Source organism: Panthera leo, chromosome A3, assembly GCF_018350215.1.
Source record: "Panthera leo isolate Ple1 chromosome A3, P.leo_Ple1_pat1.1, whole genome shotgun sequence".
Taxonomy (NCBI): Eukaryota; Metazoa; Chordata; class Mammalia; order Carnivora; family Felidae; genus Panthera; species Panthera leo.
The window spans coordinates 22,005,054-22,029,132 of NC_056681.1; the positions used below are offsets into that span (position 1 = coordinate 22,005,054).

Below are 24,079 nucleotides of genomic sequence, written 5' to 3' on the forward strand. Positions count from 1 at the left end.
CATGCGTTTTCTGCCACACTAGGAGGTCAGATCTGTCAGTCCCATTTTACAGGTGAGGACCCTGAGGCATAGGGAGAGGGAATGCTTTGCCTTGTTTTCTGACTGCACAACTCCTATGTTGACTCAGTTCTAAGACATATTTTTTTTCACATTGCTAAACTTAGGATGTCGACGAAATTTAGAATAAATGAAGAAGCCATGATGTGTAAACATGCTTTTAAAAACTTGTAAACTTTTAGTCTGAAAGCATTTCAAACTTACAGAAAAAGGCACAAGAATACTGCAAAGAATTCCCATATGCCCTTGACCCAGAATCACATATATAATTAACATTTTGCCACATTTACTTCAAAATTCTCTCTCTCTCTCTCTCTCCATATATATGAATCATTTGAAAGTAAGCTACAGACATCATGCCTCTTTTCCCCTGAACATTGCCCAAGAACAAGGAATATGCTCTTACACAAACATAGTATAACTATTAAAATCAGAAAATTTAACACTGAACAATATACTATTATCTGGCTCATAGTTCATAGCCTACATTCAGATTTTGCCAACTTTTCCGGTAACGTCCCTTACAGCAGATTTTTCTAGCACCAAATTCAATTCAGAATTACATGTTGCATTTTGATGTTGTATCTCTGTCATCCCTTTTAAATTCCTGTCTTTTCTTTCTTCCCGTTGACATTTTTGGCGAGTCAGGCCAGTTACTTTGTAGAATGTCCTAAATTTCAATTCGTCGGGTTGTTTTCTCACGATTTCATCCAGGTTACACACTTTTGGCAGGAGGACCAGGTACGTGATAGCTTCTCGGTATATCCCATTGAGAGGCACATATGTTGGCTTGTCCTATCAGTATGATGTTAACCTTGAACACTGGGCTAAGGTGGAGTCCATCAGGTTTCTCCACTATCGTGATCGCTCTTCTTTTGTAATTAAAAAGCCATTTGGAAGGAGACACTTTGAGACTGTGAATATTCTTCTAGCAAACTTCCAACAGTTTTAGCACCCATGGATGATTCTTATTCCAATTTACTGCTATTACAGTTGCAAAGTTGTGATTTTCGTATGCTATCACCCCTTCTATATTTATTAGCTGGCATTCTGCTATAGGGAAGATGTCTCCTTCCTCTCCCATTTATTTCAAGAGTAGAGACTCATGGATTCTTCTCACATTAGTCAGTGGGAAATAATGCATTACTGTCATTATTTATGCTGATGTTTTATTGTCACTGAGGCAGGATATGAGCCCCGGTCCATCTGATAGCAGAACCTATGTTCCAGACCACTCTTCTATGCTCCACTCTGTTTACTAGCTTTTACCTTGAGCACACTGCCTAAATTCTCTAAAACTCAGCTTTAATACTGGAAGGATCTAAGAGACACGTGTGACACATGACTGAAATTCTAAAGGGAAAGTCTGTGGCATTGGCCCTCTGCTGGGTCCTAGGACAACCCTCGTTCCCTGCCAGGCCCTCAGCACCGTTCTGTTCAGTCAGGTTCAAGTTGCACCAACCTAACACCTGGTCCTCTACTAGGGGCTTTGTATACACAGATGAGTGAGACCTGGCCTCTGCCAGATTGAGGCTGCTCCACACCACTGCGTCCCAGAGAAAAACAATGTGGAATAGAGCCACAGCTGAGCCACGATGGGCTTGTAGCACGAATGAGACATAAACATTTGTGGTCATCAGGCCCTGAGGTTTGGGACTGGTTTGTCCCTGCAGTATAACCTATTACCCCCTGTCCTAGTTTCTGAAAGTACAATTAGGACCAAGGCAGACTTAGTTCCTGCTTTCATGGAGCTCACAGTTTACTTGGGAAGACCGATGCTAACCAAATGAATAGTTATTTAAGCACAATTATGTTAAGGGCTACAAAGGAAAAGCACTTGGTACTGGGACATCATCTAACCAGGGTGCCTGACTTCATCGAGAAAACCAGGGAAAGCTTCTGAGGAAGCAACAGTAAAACTAAGACCTTAAGAATGAGTCTGAGAGGGCCTGGTAAAGAAAGGCAAGTGAGATATTTCAGCAGAGGGAACAGCATGTGCAAAGGCCCTGGGAAAGGGAGCCTTCAGGTTTCCTGCACTTTCCAAGCTTGCTTCTTCAAGTGCCTCTCAGTTCTGTGAGCCCAGAGATCCTACTGATACATTTCCTTTGTGCTTAAATTAGCTGAAAGTCTACTGCTTTCCACCAAAGAAATATACACTGTGTACTTTAGGCAGGAATTTTTGGCTACAGTCTGTACCCAGAGTCAACATCAACCCAAGTCTCTCAAATAAACTCCCACCTCAACAGACTCCTTGGCCAGAAAGAAGTTCCTGTGCTGAGTATATGTGGGCTCATCTGGCTTCTCCAAGGAAAAGTCGAGAGTATCCTTTTGTGCAACTAAGGATCGAAAAGCAATCTGATTTCCTTTTTTTGTTTGTTGGTTTAGTTTTGTTGTTGTTGTTGTTGATTCTTTGGAACAAAGCATCGTTCTACAGAGTGCCAGGGGAGCAAAGCCCAGCAGAGTCTCTCAGCCACACTCCGGCACCCATTACCTCCTCCCATCCCCATGTCGGGGGTAATCTCCTGGCATAACCTGAGCCAAAAAGAAAGAAAAAAGAATCTCTGCCCTCTGGGAGTTAAACTCCCCAAGTCTTCTCTTTCCTCAGCCTTACCCATTTCAGTCAATCCTTCTATTTTTAAAGCCAAAATCCCAGGAATCATCCTCAATTCTTTTATTTACCCCCTCACATTTGAGCAGTCATCCAGTGCCGACAGCCCTGCCTCCAAAATACATCACAAATTAGCCCACCTCCCTGTATCACCACGGTCTCCACCCTGGGCCAAGCCACCACCACCTAGACACTTATCTTGGCCTCCCCACTGTCTTCCCACCTCTCCTCTTGCTCTCCAATCCGTTTACTTTATAGCTAGAGAGATCTTTTAACACAGAGGGGTTAAAAATGCAGACTTCAGGTCCATGTGGCCTGGAGTCAAATTGAGCTCGATCACCTGTGGCTGTGTGGCCTTAGGCACTTGACTTCATCTCCCCGAATCTTCTTTTCCTGGTCATTAAAATAAAGATAATACAATCTGTTCTTTATAGAATTACACTGAAGATTAACAATGTCAACGCTCAGTGTCTGGCACACGGGAAGAGCTTAATACATCATTATTGTTCCTATCATTAATGGGTTGAGGACAGGAAGAATATTAGGCACTTGCCCACATTACCACTAGATGTCGCCAGAGTCCTTGCTAAAATAGCAGCACTTGTTTCCCAAGTCTGGACCAAAAAAACAAAACAAAACAAAACAAAACCTTAGAGTTGGAGAAACTGAGGAAAAAACCGGCAGGGACCTCTCAAGTTCATGAAAGCAGGTCCAGGATTCCAAGCCACTGGTCCTGCCCCCTTAAGGATGGCAAATTCCACACCAGGGCTCCCACAGCTCATCCTGCCCCTGGAATAACCTGCTATCCATTTGAACTAACAGGTACCCGTGAGTGCTAACTGCGCGACAGGACCCATTCTAAGCATTTTACAATATGAACTCACTGAATTGCCAGAAATAACTATAAGAGGTAGATTCTAATGTTTTCTTCATTTTATGGATGGGAAAAGTGAGGCACAGGGAGGGTCAGTAAGTTGCTCAAGGACACACAGCTAGAAAATGCAGAGTGGGATTAAAACCCTGGCATTCTGGCTGCAGTCTGTGCTATCCTAGAGCTTACTTCTTTGGTCACCTTGGCAATAATGTTAATTATTACATTTTAAATCTTTTGATATCACATAGCTTCTTTGATGATTTAACAGATCACTGCTGTTCCATTACAGGTTACCTTTCCCCAGTCTATGTCTTGGGAAGGAAACAATGCTGATTTTCAGAAAAAGCGATTGTCAAATGGTGTGATTACATAGGAAATTAAGTATTGTAGTTTCACAAAACATCACTCTATAAACAACATAACCTTTTGCTGATTCTTCATCATTTAGCCCTAAGTTTGCTATCCAGTCCCAACAGAATTCCATGGACTTGGTCACTGGCTAAATTGGAGGCTTGGAGGACAAATGAGAAAGGAAGGAGCTTGGCCAGGTCTTTAATTCATTCACTCATTCATTCATTCCGCGGTGACCGCGTCCTACTCCCTGCCTGGCCCTGTACTAGGCTCTGAAGCCAAGAAATGACCCCTACATTAGCCCTGCCCTCAAGGAGCTCACAGTCCAGTGAGAGTTAACAGACAGGAAGTACGCACACATTGGCCCTGCTTAATTGACCGTCTCCCCAGACCGTCTGTAGATGGAGTTTGTCTATTCCCTCCATTCCTAGCATAGTGCCTGGCCCATGTTAGGTACTAGATAAATGTTTGCTGAAATGAATACAAAAGCTCCATGGAGCAGGCAGCAATTCGATCTGGGGCTTTGAGGATTAGAAAACTCTTGACAGGTGAAGACAGAGGAGAGGACACACCCTCTCAAGAGGAAGAACGACAGGGTCATTGTAGAAAGATCATCCTGGCTTCTGTGCGGAGGATGATGGCTTTGGGTGAGATGCGGGGCACTTAGAGGCTGGTTCAGGGCCCAGGGGTGAGTGGATGGTGGCCTGGACCAAGGCTTTGGAGGTGGGGACAGAAAAGGCCTGATGGAGGATTGAGGAAGGATGGACAAGCCTTGGGGAGTGTGGAGCAGGAAAAAACAGGAGCCGTGGGTGAGTCTGGCTGTCTGGTGGAGCAGAGCAAGTTGGAGAGGACTTGGAAGGAAGTTGAGGTCTGTTGAGCAAAATTTGGGGGCATAAAGACCCTTCAGGTCCCTCAAGTCAGAGCCCAGCTTTGGTGTCATTTCTACCACCTGGAACTGCCGTTGGAGGGTGGAACAGTCTTGTGGATACAGAGGAAGCGAGCCAGCTGGGCAGGAGCCAGCCACATGTGAGTGAGAAGCCCTGCCTCACTTTCTGCAGTTTTCTGGGGCCCCAAGGGGAAGAGGGCTGGCCACGGAGGCTTTGTCAATGCCCAGACCTAGCATGAAGGTTACTGGGAGGCAGAGTCTCTCCAAAAAGTGCCTTCTGATTCTTGCTCGGCAGCACAAACCACATACCGTGGATTGGGAGGACATCGTCCTCTCTTTTATTATATTTTATTTTTCTTGGGCTGTAACACACATAAAGTATATAAAGTCTCCTAATCTTAAGGTATAGCTTGATGAATTTGTGCCCATGTAGTCACCAAGCAGATTAAGATATAGACCTTTTCCAGCATCCCAGAAAAGTCCCTCTTATTCCTTTTCCATCTCTACTCCCCTCCCCGTGACCCAGGTAACTGCTACTCTGATTTCTATCACCGTAAATCATTGTTGCCCACCCTTGAACTTTATATACGAACGGAATCATACTATATGTATTGTTTTTGTGTCTGGGTTCTTTTAGTCAGCTTAATGTCACTGTATGTGATATTAATCCACATATCACATGTCAGTATATTGTACTTTTATATGTATGATATAGTATTCCATTGGACGAACGTGCCATAATTTGTCAGTTCTCCTACTGATGGACATTGAGCTATTTCCAGTTTAAGCTATAAATAAATCTGCTAAAATTCTTTCGTGAGTCTTTTTGTAGACATAGGCACTCATTTCTCTCAGAATGAATACCTAAGAGTGGAAATTCTAGGTCACGGCAGAGGTGTATGTTCGGATTTAGTAGAAACCGTCGGTTATCAGAAGTGGCTGTACCAATTTCCTCTCTCACCAGCTGTATGCAAGAATTTCGGTGGCTGCACGTCCTTGTCTCTACTCCGAGACTCCTCTTTTCTTCCAGTGTTGGATACTGGAACACCAGAGATTGGAATGGGTGCATTGATCCCTCAGCCCATTAGCAGCAAGACAGACAGAGGCCACATCCAGCTTGTTTCTCAGCTGGGGGAGGAGTGGACATCTTGATGTGGATGTGACTCTAGGAACTGGGGTAGTCATCTTATGACCATGAGCATGAAATCATCATGAGGATAGCAGATCAAAGATGGAATTAAACCTGGGAGATGGAATGTCCATGATGACACTGCACTGCCAAGCCACTCAATTAATTTGCCATTGGGTGGCAGCCTTCTTATGTTTAAGCCAATTGATTTGTGGATTTTTTTTTTTTTTTTTTTGTGGTTTTCTTTGTTTGTTTTGTTTTGTTGGCGTGGGTAGGGGACTTATAAAGGATATAGTCTATTAGCCCTCCTTTTAACCAAACCCAGTGGTGCCATTTCTGTCCTCTACAGCAATCAGCCCCACTGAGCACTTTCTCCTTCTTGAAACCTTCTCGTTGGGATCCCATATTCACCTGGTCTTCCTCCTACCTGTCTGGACACTGCTTCTCAGCTTCCTTTCTTGGCTCCTCCTCCTCTGTCTACTTTTTTTTGTTTGTTTGTTTTTTTTTAATCTATCTTCCCTCCCTTGGGATCTCATCCAGCATCATGATCCCATCCATCACCTGTGTGCCGATGTTACCCAAATATGAATCTCCAGCCCAGACCTCTCTTCTGAGCTCATCTCATATAAAAATGCCTGTTGACCCTCTCCACCTAGATGTTGCCCAGGCATTTCAGATTTGCCTTCTCAAAGTCAAACTCTGTATCCTCTCCCTCAATTTGATCCTTCTTCAGGTTTCACTACCTTAGGGAAGGGCTCTTGACTCCTTCCTACTCAAGGCAAAAACCTAGATGTTATTGCCATTGCCTTAGCACACACCCACATGCAATCTTTCATCCTTTACTTCTCTACCTCCCCAAACCGCCACCCTGAGTCATTGTTACTTTGCAGCTAGAAAGTTGCAACAGCCTTCTAACTGGTCCCCCCACACCTGCTCCCAACTGTCTTCCAAGCCATGCAGCCAGGGTAGCGTTTCAAAAATCCAAATTTGTTATCATTCCCCTTATGAAAATGGCTCCTCATTACTCTCAGGATAAAATCCAAATTCATTTGGTACCATTACCTGCCCTACTCCTTGCTCATCCCTCATGCCCCTCCCCACCCCCCCCCCCCCCCCCCCGCCCCCAATCCTTCCCACCTCATCTGGCACAAATGGTTCTTTCTGCTTAGTGCATTTCCCCTCTTACTCTTGCCCTGCACAACTCCTAACTGTCCTTGGTTTCTCAATCTAAATGCCAGCTTCGCAAGGATGATCCACCCTTACCCTCACCCTATGGCAGGACCCCATTCATTTTTCATAATCCTCCTTACTTTCCCACCGCGCATCCCATGCTGCATAACTATATATTGATTTGATTAATATTATTGACACATAGTGATTATTTGGTGACTCTCTTTCCTCCTCCACCCGCCGCCCCTACACTTCACCCCACTAGAATGGCAGGTTGGAGCAGTGTCTAAGCCACCCTCCACTCCACTTGCTTTTAGCAATGCATTTAACAGAGAGTAAGCGCTCAAGGAATGCGCTTAATTAGCTGATAAATGACTCATTCAATCCCCCATAACAACGCTGTGGAGTAGGCATTTCATCAGACCTAGGGAAGCTGGGTGAGAACCGGGGTAGGCAAGTTGCCCGAGGTATAGTGAAAGCGGAGGAATCAGGTCCTGCCCCACGTCTGGTCTTAAATTCTGAACCTGGTTTTTCCGCTCCTGAACTTTGGCCGCTTGGTGAAAGAGCCAGGGAGGGGTAGGACTTTGAGCCACAGGAAGGTTTTCCCGGATGACACGGGTGATCCGCATGGGGCATTGGAATCAAGAGTTCACCCACGGAAACTAAGGAACGCCCCCTCCGCTCTCGAAGAGTAAGGATCACAATCTGCTGCATATGCATGAGGGGACCATGAAACCGTGATTCGGGACTACCCAAGACGCGCCTGATTGAAAATTCTTCGGGCTTGAAGACTTGAGAACCTCCAGAATTCCTCACACATACATAGAAAGTTTTCAAAGGCTCATATAAAGCGGATGTTGAGGGAATATCGGGTGAGGACGACCCAGGTTTGGGTCTTTTGATCAGGCGTCTGCTGGAGGCAGCCCGATCCCAGGAGGGGTCCTCGGTCTGCTCCACTAGAAGACGAAGGGGGCGTCTCCCCGGCTTCCTGCGGCGTCGGCGGAGAGCTGAGGTGGAGGCAGGCTGCGGCAGCGAAGGCGACAGTGGCGGAGGCGCCATGGCAGGGCTCGCAGGTACCGTGGCGTCGGCCTCCTGGGGACGGGATAAGAGGCCCTCAGTGCGGCGGTGCCGCCATGTTGTCCCCTCGGGGTCACCTTAGGCGTCGCCCGGTCCCTTTCTGGGGTTTTCCTTCCGCGCACCCTGGGGGCCACCCCTGTCCGGTGTCACGTGATTGCCCTGTGTGGCCCCAGCCTGGGCCTTGGGGGTCCCTTTCCGGCCCGAGGGCGGGTCACCGGACCCCTGGGTCTCGGTCTGGCCTCCAAGGTCAGCGCTCGCCTGTCTGTTCCCAGGAAGGGACAGACAGAGCCGGGGAGCGCGGAGCTGAGGGGCGCGACTACCGCGTCTTCGGCCCGGGGCCCACGGCAGGGGTCCCGGGTTCTGAGAGTCCTGCCACTCTGTCCCCGCCACTTAAATCGCATTTTTTAAATCAGAAGGGGCGTGGGGGAGAGGGGAGAGAGGGGTCTTCCCCACACATACAGGCACCCGCTTTGGTGTCTGAGGTGATGAGGTAATAGGTTGACGCTCTGCCTTGAGTCGCGGGTGCTTCTCACTCCCTCGTAACTTTTCAGGTCTGGACACCCGTTCCCTTTTCTCCAGTGTATATGGGGAGTGGCCCTCAAGGGCAGCTGAAGGAACGGAATGCCTGGCACACCCGTGGCCTAGAAAGAAGAATGGGGGCTGGGGAACAGTTGCTTTTTCCTTCCCCCTTCCCCCGTCCCAACCTTCTGTAAATTCCTTCCAGGCCTCCGTGTTCCTTTTCAACGCTAAATGTTGGGACAGCCTGGGGTCTGTCCTGGGGAGGAAATGATCTTTCTGTTTATAGGTTCGGATCGTGTTTTATCCCTTTCAGGGAACTGGTGTGTTGGGAACAGCTTCTGTTTGCCCTGCCTGACAGGGTCCAACCATCCCCTCAGCCTTCTGGACGGCAACACCAAAGCCAGGACCAAAAAAAAAAAAAAAAAGTTCCAGCTTAAGTGCTAATGCCAAGTGTTAGATCTTGTCTATGTGTTTGTTTCAAATCAGACAGACTAATTAATGTCAAACAAATCTGTTAGGAGATTCAGAGGCCTGGTCAGTTTCCAGTGACCAGATCAATTCCATAGCTGAAATTGGTCTTGTTAGAATTGCTGCCAGAAACAGCTTAACCTTTTATCTGTAACGTGTTGTTTCAGAGAGGAATCTGGAAGTCTGGGTTTGGCTGTCTTTTTTGTTGTTCTCTTATCTTCGAAACATATGCATTCCATTTCAAGCCTGTCACTGTGTGTTATATACCAAGGATCATGCGTTGCCTGCCTCTTTGACTTCCTGTTCTGGGAATGCTCAGGAATCGGGATCCTGCGGGGGGTACGAGCCCTGTGGGAGGGAGAAGGGGCGGAAGGGAGGACGAACCAGATCCTTCTCAGAGAAGGTGGTGACCTGTCTCTGGGGCAAATAGAGGAAGTCAGAGGTCACCAGGGAAAAAGAGCGTGTTGCTAAACCAATGTTTTGTGTGGTGTGTGCACGCTTGTGCACATTTAAATCTCGGGGGGTAAAACTAACTGCAAATTCAGAATTTCACTTTAGGATGCTGGCTCCTGAGTAGACACAGTTTGAAAATAGGTGATCTAGCACATGGCTCTCGGCAAACCTGCTCCCTCATCCAACCCAGGTGTAATGAGCTGTGGCTGTCCTGCATGAAGCTTGGGAAACGCTCCGCCCCCTCAGTCACAACCCAGATGCTCCACGGATAGAGATGACACTGTCACATAGCACCCCACACCTCTGAAAGCCACGGTACCCAAGCCCTCCTGGAGCTTAACCTGACTGCTTAGGCTGAGACACTAACATCTTCTTGGGGTATTAGTGCCAAGGATCGTGCCCGTTGGTGTCCTGCAAAGCCATTCCAGTCCCCTCACAACTCATCTGCTGTATCCTTGGTCTCACAGGGGCAAAGCCTTGTGGTGGTGGCAGAAACAGTTTAGGAAGAAGGGAGGCCTGTGGACTAAGGGTCTTGCAATGAAACTCTAGTGATTTTCAACTTCTATCATTGCTCTCTATCAGAATAAAATGTTTTCATGGTACTGCTTCTGGAAAAATTTTTGTAAACAAGGTGTGTCTGGGCCAGACTTCTAGGCACCACACAGGAATAGAAGGTGAACGCATTCCCTCTGTCTTCTCCAGTGGGCTGTGTTTGCTGCCAGAACATGAGGGTTTGGGGGATGAGGGGTGAAAGTGGAAGAGTAGACATTGCACACTCAAGCTACCCATGTGGATGCAGGCCACCAGGACAGCCCTTGCCTGGAAGTCTGTCATCTCACCATGCCACACGGATGGACGGATGGACAGATGGAGCGGCCCCACAGGTGGGCTTTGCCAAGATTATCTAGAAAGCCCCCGGGCTGCCAGCAGCCTCCTGGCTTTTAAAGGGGGCACAGGAGGCTAAGGGGAGAATGCTGTGTCCAGAGCAGCCAGACCCTTGCATGCCCGTCTACCTGAACCTGGCTGCCTTATAACTGGGCTGAGGTTAGAGCATCTGGGACAGTGGGGCTGTGGGCACACCCCTCGAAGGCTCTGAGGGGAGGCAGCCTTCATTGAAAACACATGGGGAAATGTTCATGGTTCTGTGGGTTTAGTGTGGAAAACCACAGAAACTCCCAGTCGAGGCCTGCCAAGGTACAGCTTCGGAAGGGAGGTGTGGGCATTGCCTGCTGATGAGTCACCCCGGGGCAAGAGGAGACCTGTCTCACCTTCAGGCTATAGTACAAGCGGGAGCCACCCAGCCTAAGGAAGATGGAGTCTCTCATTATACATCCCTACCCCAATCCTGAGGAGTCCTGATTGGCACTTTGGTGACAGAATGTTTCTAGAATCCTGGAGTTCACTGGGATCTTAGCAGCCCTTTTACAGAGGGGAGCTAAAGGTGAGGGGTAGGAGGTAACCTGGCCAGCTTCCCTGGGCTGATTGATGATAAAGCCCAATACCGGAACTGAGGTCTGCCCCCTCCACCCATGTAATTCTCTGATGCTGTACTGAAGTTATAGATGCCTCTAGAGGTGGTTGCAGTGGGTTTAGAAACAAGGGGGTGCTCAGAAGAGGGGAAACATTATCTGGCTCAGGGTGGGCAAGGTGCTTTGTGCCCCAGAAGTGTTTGTGACAACTGTGACTAAGGGATTTGAGGAAGTGGCAGAGAGAGAGAGATTTATGGCCCTCCAGATTCTCCCTTGGTGTTGACCCAGGAACAGGTGTATAGTGACAGGGACACATGAAGCCAGAGACAAGGCTGAACAGGCGGCAGGGCCATTTGGTGAGGCAGTCAGCTGACCATGCGAAAGGAGTCCTGAGTCACTCAGGAGTGAAAGAGGGGAGAAAGAAGGAGCCAGCCAGCCCACCCACCCTGACATGACAGGGGAGAGCCCAGGGCCAGGGACCTGGTAAGCACCCCTAAAAATACGGAGGCTAATGCCTACAGAAGTGAAGAACCCACTCATGGAGAGATCTGGAGAGTAGTAGCGGGGCAGGGCAGAATGCCCTTGCAGTGGTCCTGGTAGAGGTTATACGGCCTAGAGGGATAAGCTGGGCAGGGGAGGCACCACACCATACCTCTTATCCCATACTCATTAAGCCAGTGCCTACCCTGCCAGTGCCCATTTCCTTGGGGCTCCTGGATGGAGATAAAATTTTGTGTTGTAAAGTCCTGATCGTCCCTTGGTCCTTAGCACCCCATCTTGAGGGCTACTCCCACCTGTTGCCTCCCATCTTTCCTGATTACCTGCTACAGCCCCTTATTCCAGGACAGTGAAGGCACCCACCCCTCTGGGTAGGGGAGATGGTCCCTGATTCTGAGACCACAAACTGAGATGTAGACTTTTCTCTTTGGAGTGGGGGAAGTGGTCCTTTTTCTCAAAACAGCGTTAAATGAAGTTGGAACTGAGTGTGTGAGGGTCCCAGCTTATTCCCATTTTGTTGCCTCCCCCCTCCCTCCCTCTCCCAAGTAGTGTGCCGCCCCCCCCCGCCACAGTGGGTGCATCAGCCCGGTCTTAGGAGTATGTTTCGAAGCTGCAAAGGAGTCACAGGAGACAGCTGTTTGGTGCACCTCCACCACCCCGCAGGGTCCTAGGACACTGTGCGAGATGGGGGAGGTACTGGTTTTTTATTTTTTGTAGAGGTGGTCCCTGTCCTCCAGGAGCTTACAATCTAGCTGGGGAGACACAACTAATGCACACTTATACAATCAGTACAATTAGCGATTACCACAATATTGACCACAACTGCGTGAGACCAGGGAAAGCAAGATCAGTGAGGGGCTAGGGGCTCGGAGAAGGTGTTTTAGTAAAGATGGGACTCATTTACTGGTTGAATAAGTCCAAATTTAGTGACATTTCTTTGGGGTGGGCTTAGAAGGCAGTGGCGGGGGGGGGGAAGGGGAATCGAGGGAGCAAAGGCAGCAAGGCTGGAATGCACGTGTTGTAGGCAAGGGACAGTGAGAGGGCCCCACTCTATTTCTTAACCCTCTTCCCTCACTCTTGCCCTCCAGTCCCGCCACACAGGCACGCAGTTGGCGCCTTGTCTGCTGCATCGAGATTCAGGGCTTCCGCTGGTGATGATGGAATGTCCATTCTGCTGGCTGGTATGGTTGTCTGGATCTCTGTGGTGGGGCCTGCTGGCATGGCCATGGCTGCGGGGCTGGGTTGGCGTTGTCCCGACTTGGTCCAGATCAGAATGCATTGCCTGTGCCCAGATCTCGGGGGTCTGCTCCCCCCACCCCCCTCCTCCCTCTACCCCACCCAGTGGTCAGAGGGGCGCAAAGGGGTTTGGAAGGGATCTGGTATTGTCGTCATTGTCGGTGCTGCTTCTCCGGGGGCCTACCGGCCCCTCACTGACCTTGGCAAATGCTCCTCTGGCGAGAGAGCACAGGGGACCCCCCATTCCTGCGCGGCACTGGCTCCCATGCTGGCCGAGAAGCACAGGAGCACCTGGTGACGCGGCCGCCCAGGGCTGGGGGTTGGGGCCTCAGTTGGGGGCTCGCTGCCGGCGCTCTCCCAACACCTGCCGCCCGGTCCTCGACACCGTGTACGCCAGCTTCTGCAGAGAGTACCTGAACACCTGCGGTGAGAGACCCAGGACCTGCCCTTAGAGGCAGGTACCTGCAGCGAGTCTGCAGCGCTGCCGTGCCCGCCCCCGCCACCTCCCCCCCACCCCCCTGCCCCGCCTGCCTGTCGGACTTCGAGAGGCAGGCGCGGGCGCAGCTTGTCCACGAGTCAGGGCAGCTGGAGCTTTTCCAACTGTGCTGAAGGCTGCATGGCAGCAAGCTGATTGGACCCACAACTTAGGTATACCTCACTTCTCGCAATGGGCTGTGTCCCTGGAGGATTCCGAAAAGCGAATCCTACCCAGTAAATGCAGCATTCCAGGAACACCTTAAAGGAAATATGCGATTCCTTTGGCAAAGGGATTCCTTTAGCAGGGAATTCTTCCTGCAAGGGGGTGCTTTTAGGGTAAACGATTTTATGGGCAAAGTGCTTTCTTCTGATTTATTAATTTTTACAAAGCACTTTGTCTCTATGATTTCTTTTTTAAATACAGTGAATTGTCCTTTATTGGGAGCGCTTTTTTTCTCTTCCATTTCTCCTGCAAAGAACCTTTTCTAATTGTTTTCTTCAAAGCGCTTTTATCCGATTCATTTTTTCTGTTAGCTCCTTTGTCTAATTTTCTTCTGCAATGCGCTTTTTATCTAGTGCATTTTTTTTCTGCCAAGTGCTTTTACCAGATTTATTTTTCCTGCAATGCGCATTTTCTCTAATTCATTTTTCCCGCGAATTACTTTTCTTTAATTCGTTGTGGGTTTTTTATGAAGTGCTTTTTATTTTTTCTCTGAGAAGTGCCTTTTTCTAACTTATTTCTCATCCCACCTTCGCAAGCGCTATATATGTTTTTAAAAGACAATTTCCCCGCAATGCGCAATTTTTTAAGACGGAAAATTCTGCTATGCGAGGGTAAAGTCTCTTCGCAAAACAGGAGTGCCCCGCCTCCCTCCTGGGGTCGAGTCTGGGTGTAGCGGGTTTTTCTTACCGCGTTGGTCGCTAAGAGCCTTGGCGATCGTCAGTGGCTGGCGCCCGCCGCGCCCCAACTCTTTGTTCCCGGCCGGGCGCGGGCGCACTGGGAAGGGTCTGCGCGTGGAGGAGGGCGCAAGGAACGGGCGGGGGCATGCGGTGCCGACCGCGGCACTCGGGCAGGCAGGGATCGCGGCAATACGGATAGGACGGGTCTGGGAGGCGGCAATTGCGACGTGGGCTTGCCGGTTAAGGGGGCGCGCATCCGGACCCCTCTCCCACCCGGAACCTGGGCACACTTACCTGCAGTAGCACGCGGAAAATGTACCAGCCGATGATGAGCAGCTCAGCTGAAGCTGCCGCCACTGCCGCCATGGTTCCAAGAGTGGTGGGTGAGTGGTTGAGAGCGAGCGCGGTTCGCCGAGGTCCGCCGGTCTCGGAGTCCGCTGTTGGGCGCACTGCCGCAGCCGCCGTGGCCGCGCCTTAAGTATCCGCCCGCCACCCAAGTGCGCATGCGCGCTTGGGGGTGTCCATGAGGAGGGGTGGCCGGGGGCGCTCCTCATTCGCCGGGAGAGGAAAAAAATAATCCATCTGCTCTTTCCACACCGACCCCCGCCTCCTGAGTTCCATCTTAGCCCCTTTCCAGAAGATTCCGCTGTGCCGCTTTTGAATTTTAGTGTAAAATGGAGGGGAACTGCAACTCTTGAGAAGCGCAAAGGGTTAGGGTAGGGGATGCACGTCTTTGGTGTGGAACCCCTCCCTCTCCGAGCCGTGGCCTGCAGATTTAAGCCCAGTGTCCCGTGACGCGCCAGAACCCACCTTGGGCATGGATGGGAAACCAGGAAAACATAACTTAGAGATCATCTGCCCCGCAGAGCAAATAAAAGGTGCCCCTTCCTGGAGCCTTGGCTTCACAGGCCCCTGGTCAGTACTCTTCTAATATTTGATGTGCTGTAAGCCTACATTCTCGGCTTCACAAGAGTCCCTGAGCACATAACCTTTCCCTCATTCCTCGCGTCCCGCTTCGTACGGTTACTACCACGGTGACTATTGTAGGAAAGTGAGCCAGAGCATTGAGCTCTAGGCGCAAAAGTGGTAGTCCCCGGGTATCTACCTTGTGGGAGGGATGCAAGAGGGATTGGTGCCTTTGTGTGCGTGGAAGGAATGGGATGAGCTTACCGAGAAGTGGTCGGAAAGTGCTGTGGGATAGTTTTCTGCTGGACAGGTCTTTTCAGCCTCCCTCTTCTGCTCCCCTCCCCCCAGGCCCTGGTAGGTCTTAACACAGCCAGGGAGGCTCTTTGTACCCGTTGCGCTGGGTGGCTGCAGCCTGGAATGGGGTTTTGCTACCGCCACCAGAGGGTTGTGGCTGCCGCAGCTCCATTTCCAGGCACAGCGGGAAGACCTGAACGCGGTCTGGGAGCTCAGCCCCAGCGCACTGGTGGCCTGCCGCTCCAGAGCGCCTCTCCAGCAAGCTGCCTAGCACAGGGGCCAACTGGCATTTGCCCCTGTGTGGATAGAAAATTAATTTTGATTAAAAGCTCACAGAGGTCAGGTTCTATACGGTTGCCAGCAGCAGATGGAAAGTGTAAGTGATCCAAGCGAGGTCGGTGTGGATGAAGTAGCATGGTGATTTTTTTTTTTTTTTTTTTTTTTTTTAATGTTGACTTTCGAAGAAGTTGGCTGGTTTGGACAAAATGATGCTGGGCTGCCATCTTAAACAAAATATTTGGTAGTGCCGTCGCTGCGGCTTCGCAGAGCATGCAAAGATCCATTGCCTGCAAACTCCAGCCGGCAGCACGCTGCTCTAGTTCTCCCCTGAGCACCTGCTATGATAGATACTAGATACAGAATCCTATTCTTATTACTTAGGGGTACAGCACTGAGCCCATGGCCATCCATGGCAACCACAGGGCGGTATTGTGAGGTCTGGGCCCTTTGAGGACGGGCTGCAGCCCCAGGAGGCGATACATGATCTCTGCTGGGCAGGGCCCAGGCAAAGCCAGTCCACTGTGCCGGACCTGCCCGAAGAGCCCTCTGGCCCAACCCCGACAAGCCTAGGGGAGACACCCCAGGAGGCTTCCTGGACAGGTGATGTGGAGAGGAGTAGACTTCCATGGGTGGGCAGGGAGGAAAGGGCATTCACATTTGCTGTTGTTAACCATGATCCATTTTCCCAAATAAGTATACATTCTGTTCCTGTTTTTTTTTTTTTTTTTTTTTTGTCTGTCTGTCTGTCTGTTTTTTGTCTGTTTGTCTGTTGTGTTGACTTTTCTCTTCAGGATCCCTGCTGCCTTGGTGATCCCGGGCTGACAGCCAGAGAGCACAGCGGCTCAGCTCCTGGAGAGTGAGGGTTGAAGAAAGCGGAGGGCAGCTGCCTGCGCCCGCTGGCTTCCATTGGGTCGGTTCCTGCAGCGGTGCCCGGTGGCCTTGGTGAAGGCCCTGCCCGGCAGAGATCATGTATTGCCTCCAGTGGCTGCTGCCCGTCCTCCTCATCCCCAAGCCCCTCAACCCCGCCCTGTGGTTCAGCCACTCCATGTTCATGGGCTTCTACCTGCTCAGCTTCCTTCTGGAGCGGAAGCCTTGCACGATTTGTGCCTTGGTTTTCCTGGCAGCCCTGTTCCTCATCTGCTATAGCTGCTGGGGAAACTGTTTCCTGTACCACTGCTCTGATTCCCCGCTTCCGGAATCGGCGCACGACCCCGGCGTTGTGGGCACCTAACAGCCTGCCCTGTTAGCTTTCCAAGGAAGCAGAAGATGGGAGGGGAGGCATTGACATAGGTCATAAAGCATTGGAGTTTCAAATCCCGCAGCCCCGCGGGTGCCACATTCCTGACGGCGCCTTTTTTGGCCTGTGATGTTTTATCCTTATAATGTGAATAATGGCACTGACCGGTGCTTTTATTGTAGAGTCCTATAGTCGTGGGTGGTCTTGTGATTGTGTGTGTTCTGTCCCCATCTCGGTTCCTCCCCTCGCTCCCCAAGGCTGGCAGGATGGTCACCCCCCTCGCCTCATTCCTGCGAGGAGTCTGCACCCATCCTGGTCAACCGTCCCGGCATGACCTGGGCAGATAAAATGCCAGTCTCGTCACCTCTGTGAGCCCTCCTTGTCAGGGTCTCTTCCCTTCCCAGAATGTTACCAACCCCTCAGTCCCTCTCCCGGTTTCCCTTTAGTTCTCTTCTGCCCCTTTCCTTTTTGGGGGAGCGCCTGTCCAAGACAGGGCTCATTTTTGCACTTATCTCGAATTTAAAGAGATTGCTGACGCCCGAGAGCCTCGCTTTTTCATCCTTCTTTCCCCGGTCAGCAGGCTAGACAGAAACATGTCTTGACTGTTTGTTGTCCACAGATCTCCGGTATTTTCTCCACTTCATTTTTAAGAAAGAAGTAACAGGGACTTGTTGCTCTTTCACCTGGGTTTCTGGGCTCATGCTTACCAGCCCAGCCTCACTTTCTTTGCCCTTCCTCCTGCCTTTCTCAACTGTCCCGAGGAGGGGGGGCCTCATCGTGTCTCCTGTGCATGCTCTGCAGGATTGAGGTGTGGTGTGTCCACGTAGATCTAGCAGTCCCCAGCTGAGTGAATGGAAGAGTACTCGTGTGTTTTTTCATAACAGCCATGATCCCCTTGATAGGTGTTTGAATATATTTTGGTGTGCCGTGAGTGTGTGTGTGTATGTGTGTGTGTGCGTGTACAAATACATGTGTATATTCCTTTTAAAGAAGCTTTATCGAACGTGTTCTGATTTTGAGGTTTAGCAACAGCTAGCTATAGCAGGTGCCGCTGCAGTTTTTATTTAGCATGGGGATTGCAGGGTGACCAGCACGCTGGACTCCGAGGTGGTTCAGACAAGACAGAGAGGAGCAGTGGCCATCATCCTCGTGCCAGGAGCTCCTTCAGTCCTGCGCATATAGACTGTACGTTACGAAGAATACACAGGAAGACTTTGTGACTGTCACTTGCTTTTTGCTTTTTCTGCGCTTCAGTAACAAGTGTTGGCAAACGAGACTTTCTCCTGGCCCCTGCCCACCGGGGACTAGCATGGTTGTCCGTCCAGTCTAAATCATCCATCCTTCTCTTGCCTGAGTGGGAAGGGCGGTGGGCCAGGCAGAGGACAGAACTGGAGGCAGTCCATCTAGGGAATGGGACCGTGAGGCCACACTTGTGGAACATTTGGACTGCCATTCTGGAGCTTTTATTTCTGGTGTGTTCGTTGCACAGCTGTTTGAAATGTTTAATAAAGCTTTATAAACTTTACTTTGTGGTTTTATGTGGCTGCAGTCCATTTGGGTCGTGGTGTTGGATTTCTAAGTTGGTGGGGGACAGAGGGTAGCATGGAGGGGCTGAGTCCTTGGCGCCAGAGTACCTTAGCCCGAAAATTTGATCTGCTCTCTGGAGAGCAGATGGTGGGGTTGGGGGAGGGGGAGCAGGGGGCAGGCCAGGCGGTGAACAGGAGGGAGTCTCAAAGTTTTTAGAGATGAGACATTTGTGTTTCTCAGCTCCCATGGCTTCTCGCCTGAAACTGTTTCCCTCCATAGGAGATTTGAGTAACCGATCCCTTGACAAACAACTTAGGACAGCTGGAGCTCTAATCATCAAGGATTTTTATGGTGCTGCTTTTGAAGTAAAAATAAAGTGAAACCCCTTATGGCATTTCAAGTGGAAAAATAAATAAGGCTGGCCTCCAACCAGGGGGCTTACGGTGATGGCTGGAAGTGCGAGAGTGTTGCGGGTCCCTGTCGTTGATGGGCACATGCTCCTGTGACTGTGACCTTTGAGACGGAGTGAGTAGCTTGTCAGGGGCCTGTGCTGGGTGTCCACCTCTCAATGTCTTTTCCTTCTAGAAAACATAACTGGAGCACTGCCTGTCCAAAGCACAGTGCTGTTGTAAGGGTTTATTGAAATAACAGTTATGAAAGGGCTTTGGTAATTTCATAGAAGGTCACATGTTTTACCTAGATTTTTAATTTATTGCTGTAAAGTTTTGTGCAGTTTTCTCCTGCCCTTTTAAACCTCCCCACTGTCAGTTTGTCCCCTTTTTCATTCCTAGTGTTGCAGATCAGTGAGTGCTTCCTCTTTTCTTGACCAAAACTGGCCAAAGATGTGTCCATTTTAAAGGTATTTTCAAAGAACTCAACTTTTATTGACTATATCTTCTGAGTATTTTCTGTCTGATCCTTTTGTGCTTTTATCTCTGAATTCTTCTCTTCTGGGTTTCTGGATATATTTCACGGTTCAGCAAAGTCTTGACAAGGTGAAGAGTCCTACACGTGGAAAGGATGGTTTGTTCAGCAAACATTGACCCCCTGTACTAGGCTTGCTGGGGGTTTCAGGGGCAAGACCCAGACCTGACACTCCAGGAGCACATGATTCTAACCTAGTGGGGAAGACTTAAGAAAATAGACAATTGCAAATTCCAAAAACAAAACAAGCAAAACAAAAAAGGCTTTTGTGGCCCCACTCTCCTGTGGAGACACCTGAATGATAAATGAAGCCAAGATTATTGTTTATTTTGCTCTCCCTCAGAAAACAGCTTTCTGTTGTAGGTCAAGCCTGCCTAAGAGTTACAAACAGGCCTCCCTCTGAAAGATTTGTGGCCCTTTCCAGCAGGGAGCCTGCAGCCCACTACCCCCCAAGGTGACTGCCAAATCAGCATTCTGTCTGCCCAACAGTGCTGCCTTCCACCTTGGCAAGGCAGCACGGGCAGCACTCTGCCTCCTGTTCCTGAAACACCTTTCAGGAACATGAAAAGTAGATGCCTCTTCCGGAAGAGAGCAGGGGCACCAAGCCTTAGAAAATCCCACTCTGCAATCCCTCTGTTGCTGTGGCTTCTAGTGTGAAATGGTTCCTCACGTACCTGGTAACCACAAGACCCCACGAGGCATTGGTCTGGGCTTCTTTCAGAACCGGTCTGCACCCTGCTCTGGATATCAGTTTCCTTATAGATCAAACGTAGTCTTTGGAGCAAACTGCAACCTGGCCCTAAATACTGGGGATCCTTTTCCCTAGGATCTTAGAGTCCTCCTGAATGCACTTGAGGAAGGTGACTGAGCTCTGAGAAGGTGGCAGTGTCCTTGCAGGACAGGCTGCACATGCTTTATGCTGTAGTCAGTGTACCAAATGAGCCCAGATATGCCTCTGTCAGGAAGCCACTTCTTCCCTCTGCCTGGAGATCACTTGCCTAGAGCACTTTACTCAGCCCTCTGTTGAGTGTTAGCACTAGTGCTGGTACTCCTGCTCACCAGACTTCTAGCAGTCACTGGGTTCCTCCCATCCCTCAAGGGGGCCTGCATTGTTATTCAGTCAGTGGGTACTTTCAGAATCTTTGTAGGACTAGGCCTGGGGGCCACACAATGGACAAGGTGGAAAGTCCCTGCCATCTGGGAGTCATCCAGGCTAATGGGAAAGGGCAGGACATTGGGCAGATCATCCCACCAAGATGTATAAAACTATGAGTTGTGGCAGATGCTATAACAGGAGACAAACAGGATCTGATGCAGGCCGGGGAGGATTGATGGTCAGGCTGGGACCTGAGGACAAATATAAATGAGCAGTGGAATAATAAATGAGATGTTATTTCTCAGCATTTCATCAAGCATCTCTGTTTTTGCAGATAAAGAAATGGGCTGAAAGTAAAATGAAGGGTCACCAATATCTGGCTGCCCTAGAATCAGCCCTGGAAGGCTTTTGGGTAGAGAGGTCAGGCTGTTCAAAGCTTCGAGGACTGTACTGGGAGGTCCTCAGGGGTCTAAGGCTGACATGCTGGTGACAGGTCCCAAAACTCAGTCCTGAGAACTCTTCAGTCTCCAGCTGACTAGACCCATCACAAACACAGATCTGACAGGAATAGGGGGTAACCCAATCAGAACAGCATTTTTAAAGTGGGGATTCTTTCAGCCAGGACCAGGACAGCACTGGAGCAGTGAAAGCTGTGGGGCTGTTGAGAAGGCCATTGCTCTGTCCAGCTGGTTGGGACCAGGGAGAAGAGGATCTAAGGAGTGATGGTGGGTAGGGAGGTGAAGGCAGGAGGAAGCTGGGAAGGGAGGGGGACAGAGACTGGTGATGGAAGGAAAGCTATAGGGAAGGAGGCCAGAGAATGGTTGTCACCAGTGTCCAGTCTCCCAGCATCCAGCACAAAGCTCACCTGCTCACACCCCGCCCGCCCCATAATGGGTGAAAGGGTCACCATTCTGAAAAGAGGGAAGAACTAAGGAGGCTCTACTCAGCAAGTGGTGGAAGATGGTCGGGACTCAGAGGGGCTAGTCTAGCCCCAGCCCAGCACCCTTCCTCCCTGGTGTCTTCTCAAAAGCCAGAAGAGGGGCAACTGGTCTGGCAGGCTTCAGAGAGAGAGAAGTCAGTATCTTGAGAAAAACCGATTATAGAGTGGGCTTACTTGGGAAGGGAGGAACCTGGCCAAGCAATAGCTGGAGGCTTCATGCAGAAGCACTTGGTCCCTCTTTGGGGTGTTGGGATTCAAGCAGGGGGTGGGAGTAGACTTGGAGCAAACCTTGAGAGGCGAGGCTTCAGGGAGCCCCAGGCCCTATGCCCTGCCTTTGTGACCACACCTTCCTGAACCTCAGTTTCCTCACCTGTAAAATGGAGGTCAGAACATCTACCATAGCCTGGCTCAAGACAGCATCTTCACACATATTTCCTCTCTTCTGTGGCCCTCCACCACCAGCTCTTACTGGGCTGAAGCCTCTTAGGGAAGCGATCTGATCATCCAGCTCTCCTACTCATTCGTTCATGTGGGGAGCATTTGCCAGGCCCTGTGCCAAGCTCTGAGACACTGATGCAGAACAAGGCTGTGCCATCCTTGAAGAGCTCAGCTCAGCAGGAGGGAGGCACCAAGGCAGTCAGATAGGCAGATGATTGCAGTGCCATATCTGGCCTCTCCCCTCTTTTCCTGGGCAGCTGGTGGAGAGTCTACACTTGGCTGGCTCACTGCTTCTTTCAAAGCTAAACCCTCAGCCAATTCCCTGACTTGGTGATTGCAGCCCTCTAAGGGGGCCTGGTCCCCGCCTACCTCCATTTCCCATGTGACTTTGCTCTCCAATGCTCACTCTTCTCCAGACTTCTGTTTCCCCATGTGTATGCCAAGGAAGGGGCCATACCAGAAGCCCTTAACATTTCCAGAGCCATCTTCTGTGAAACATCGGTGAACTTTACCCTTGTTATTTCAGTACCCTTGTTGCTTCTTGGAGATATTGGGTAAAAGAAAGTGTGTTACAACAAGCAAGTGTTTAATGAAAGGATTTCTCGCACTAACGAATAAACTTCAAATCTTTTGGGTGCGGAATTTTGGAGTCAAGGCACACTTGGGAAGGTCTCTGAGGGAGGAAGACAGACAAAGCCCATCAGTGGCTCCCTGTTGCCTTTGCTCCCAGCTCCTTAGTTTGGCCATCAGAGCCATGTACAACCCTTGAGGGCGGGGGCTTGGTCTTTGTCCCTTGACCAGGCACAGGCCTGACCAGGCCTGGCCGAGAATCTGCTGATTGGCTGGCAGGGGGGATGGATGGAGGGATGGCTCTAATCAATTTCTAGCCTTCTAAGGACTCAGGTGGCCCAGTCCTTCCTACGTGTAAGAGAATGCAGTTTGCCTCCCAGCCTCTTCTCAGCAACTCTGAAGTGACAATATTTTCCACACTCCAGACTAATATTTCACACACAGATATTACGGAGACCACTATTTCTCAGACACATGAGAAGACCCTTGCAAAAGGCTCCTGCCTCCGGCAACAGGTGGCTGTGAGTCCTCTTCCTTCACTGGGCCTCAGTTTCCCATTTGTAAAATGAGGCAGTTAGACTAGATAATCTCGAGTTCCTTTCCAGCTCTAGCATCACCCTCAGACGCCCTAGTGCCTAGGGCAGTCATTGGACAGGGAGCATGGTAACTCCAGGATCTGGGTCAAGTCCACATATTGGAGCACAGAGGAATCACAGTGATGGCTACGGCCCCCCTAGAAGATGAACTTGGCAGAACTGGCTGGGAGATTTTCCTGCTGCTGGTGAAATGTCCTGGCAGAGTCTATGCAGGTAGGTTGATGCAGGTGAGGGGTGGGGGTGGGCTCTCCCTTCTCTTGTGGTCCCTGAGTAATGGTTCTTTGCAGAATCAGAAGCCTCCAGGACTGGTGGGTGCCAACCAGATTCTGCCATTCATACTGGCAAAGTGGGTGAACCATCTTTTCACACTGCCTGGCAGGGCTTCCGTAAGGTTTTCTGCTCCCGTTCCTTGAATTCCTCTCTCTATTTCACTGTCTATGCCTGGAATCATGCTTTTCCATAGCCAGTTCCCCATCCAGGTAGCACGTTCTGCGAGAAGACTGTGACCCTGATGCCATAACCAGCCAGGAATGGCTTAGCTCAGAGTCAGAGCCATGAGAGGAAGACTTGTCCAAAACTGGGGCTCTGTTGAAAGAAAAAGATTCATCCATTTCCAATGTCACCTCAGAGCACACACCCAAGTTCAAAAACTATTTTAAAAGGTCAGAAAGGAGATACGGGCCCATTAAAAACAAACAAACAAACAAACAAAAACAGGGAAGAAAGGAATTGGATAATTAACAAGTGTCTGAATGGGGGAGCCCCACTAAAGTGAAAAGCAACAAAATGACATCAAGAAGGCAAAGACCAACCAATTTGACTACATCAAAACTAAATGTTTCCAAAGTCAAACAGTATCACAAACAGAATAAAAAAGCAGTGGGTATACTATTTGTAGATCCATAATGTGTAAAAGAACACAAGCAAAACCTTAACGGTAAAAATGCAACAGAGAAGTGCATAATTCACCTAAACTGAGTTTACAGAAGAGGAAATAGAATGGACTAAAAATTTGTTTTTGAAAAAATATTCAATCCGCTAATACCTAAAGATCAACAATAAAAACCAATAAGGAAATACAAGTTCTCACCAACAAATTA

At 49.7% G+C, this 24,079-nt stretch overlaps 2 protein-coding genes across 6 annotated transcripts; one reads left to right on the forward strand and one right to left on the reverse strand.

Moving 5' to 3' along the window:
- Window positions 1-8,052: 8,052 nt before the first annotated feature.
- LOC122215570 (BLCAP apoptosis inducing factor) lies at window positions 8,053-18,413 on the forward strand. Of its 3 annotated transcripts, none has more exons than XR_006200458.1 (2): window positions 8,053-8,148; window positions 8,704-10,194. XR_006200458.1 is itself a non-coding variant. In XM_042931005.1 (2 exons), the coding sequence occupies exon 2, from the start codon at window positions 16,619-16,621 to the stop codon at window positions 16,880-16,882; it is 264 nt and encodes an 87-aa protein (XP_042786939.1). In that variant the 5' UTR covers window positions 8,053-8,148; window positions 16,443-16,618; the 3' UTR covers window positions 16,883-18,413. The 3 variants fall into 3 exon arrangements, 2 of the variants coding, with proteins under 2 accessions (XP_042786939.1, XP_042786940.1); XM_042931005.1 differs by lacking the exon at window positions 8,704-10,194 and adding an exon at window positions 16,443-18,413; XM_042931006.1 differs by lacking the exons at window positions 8,053-8,148; window positions 8,704-10,194 and adding exons at window positions 15,844-16,251; window positions 16,443-18,413.
- On the reverse strand, window positions 12,197-14,787 carry NNAT (neuronatin). 3 transcript variants are annotated; one of them, XM_042931009.1, is made up of 3 exons: window positions 14,467-14,787; window positions 13,455-13,530; window positions 12,197-13,216 (listed from the first exon to the last, which is right to left on the reverse strand). In XM_042931009.1, the coding sequence occupies exons 1-3, from the start codon at window positions 14,536-14,538 to the stop codon at window positions 12,987-12,989; spliced, it is 378 nt and encodes a 125-aa protein (XP_042786943.1). In that variant the 5' UTR covers window positions 14,539-14,787; the 3' UTR covers window positions 12,197-12,986. The 3 variants fall into 3 exon arrangements, with proteins under 3 accessions (XP_042786943.1, XP_042786941.1, XP_042786942.1); XM_042931007.1 differs by having other exon boundaries at window positions 13,030-13,216; window positions 13,450-13,530; XM_042931008.1 differs by lacking the exon at window positions 13,455-13,530 and having other exon boundaries at window positions 13,030-13,216.
- Window positions 18,414-24,079: the final 5,666 nt, after the last annotated feature.

Coding starts and splice junctions, on each gene's coding strand:
- NNAT (XM_042931009.1), bottom strand. CDS start 14,538: ATGGCGGCAGTGGCGGCAGCTTCAGCTGAGCTGCTCATCATCGGCTGG. Junction 13,531..14,466: donor TTTTCCGCGTGCTACTGCAG/GTAAGTGTGCCC, acceptor ATTTCCTTTAAG/GTGTTCCTGGAATGCTGCAT. Junction 13,217..13,454: donor GACACAGCCCATTGCGAGAA/GTGAGGTATACC, acceptor CTCTCACCGCAG/GTGTTCAGGTACTCTCTGCA.
- LOC122215570 (XM_042931005.1), top strand. CDS start 16,619: ATGTATTGCCTCCAGTGGCTGCTGCCCGTCCTCCTCATCCCCAAGCCC.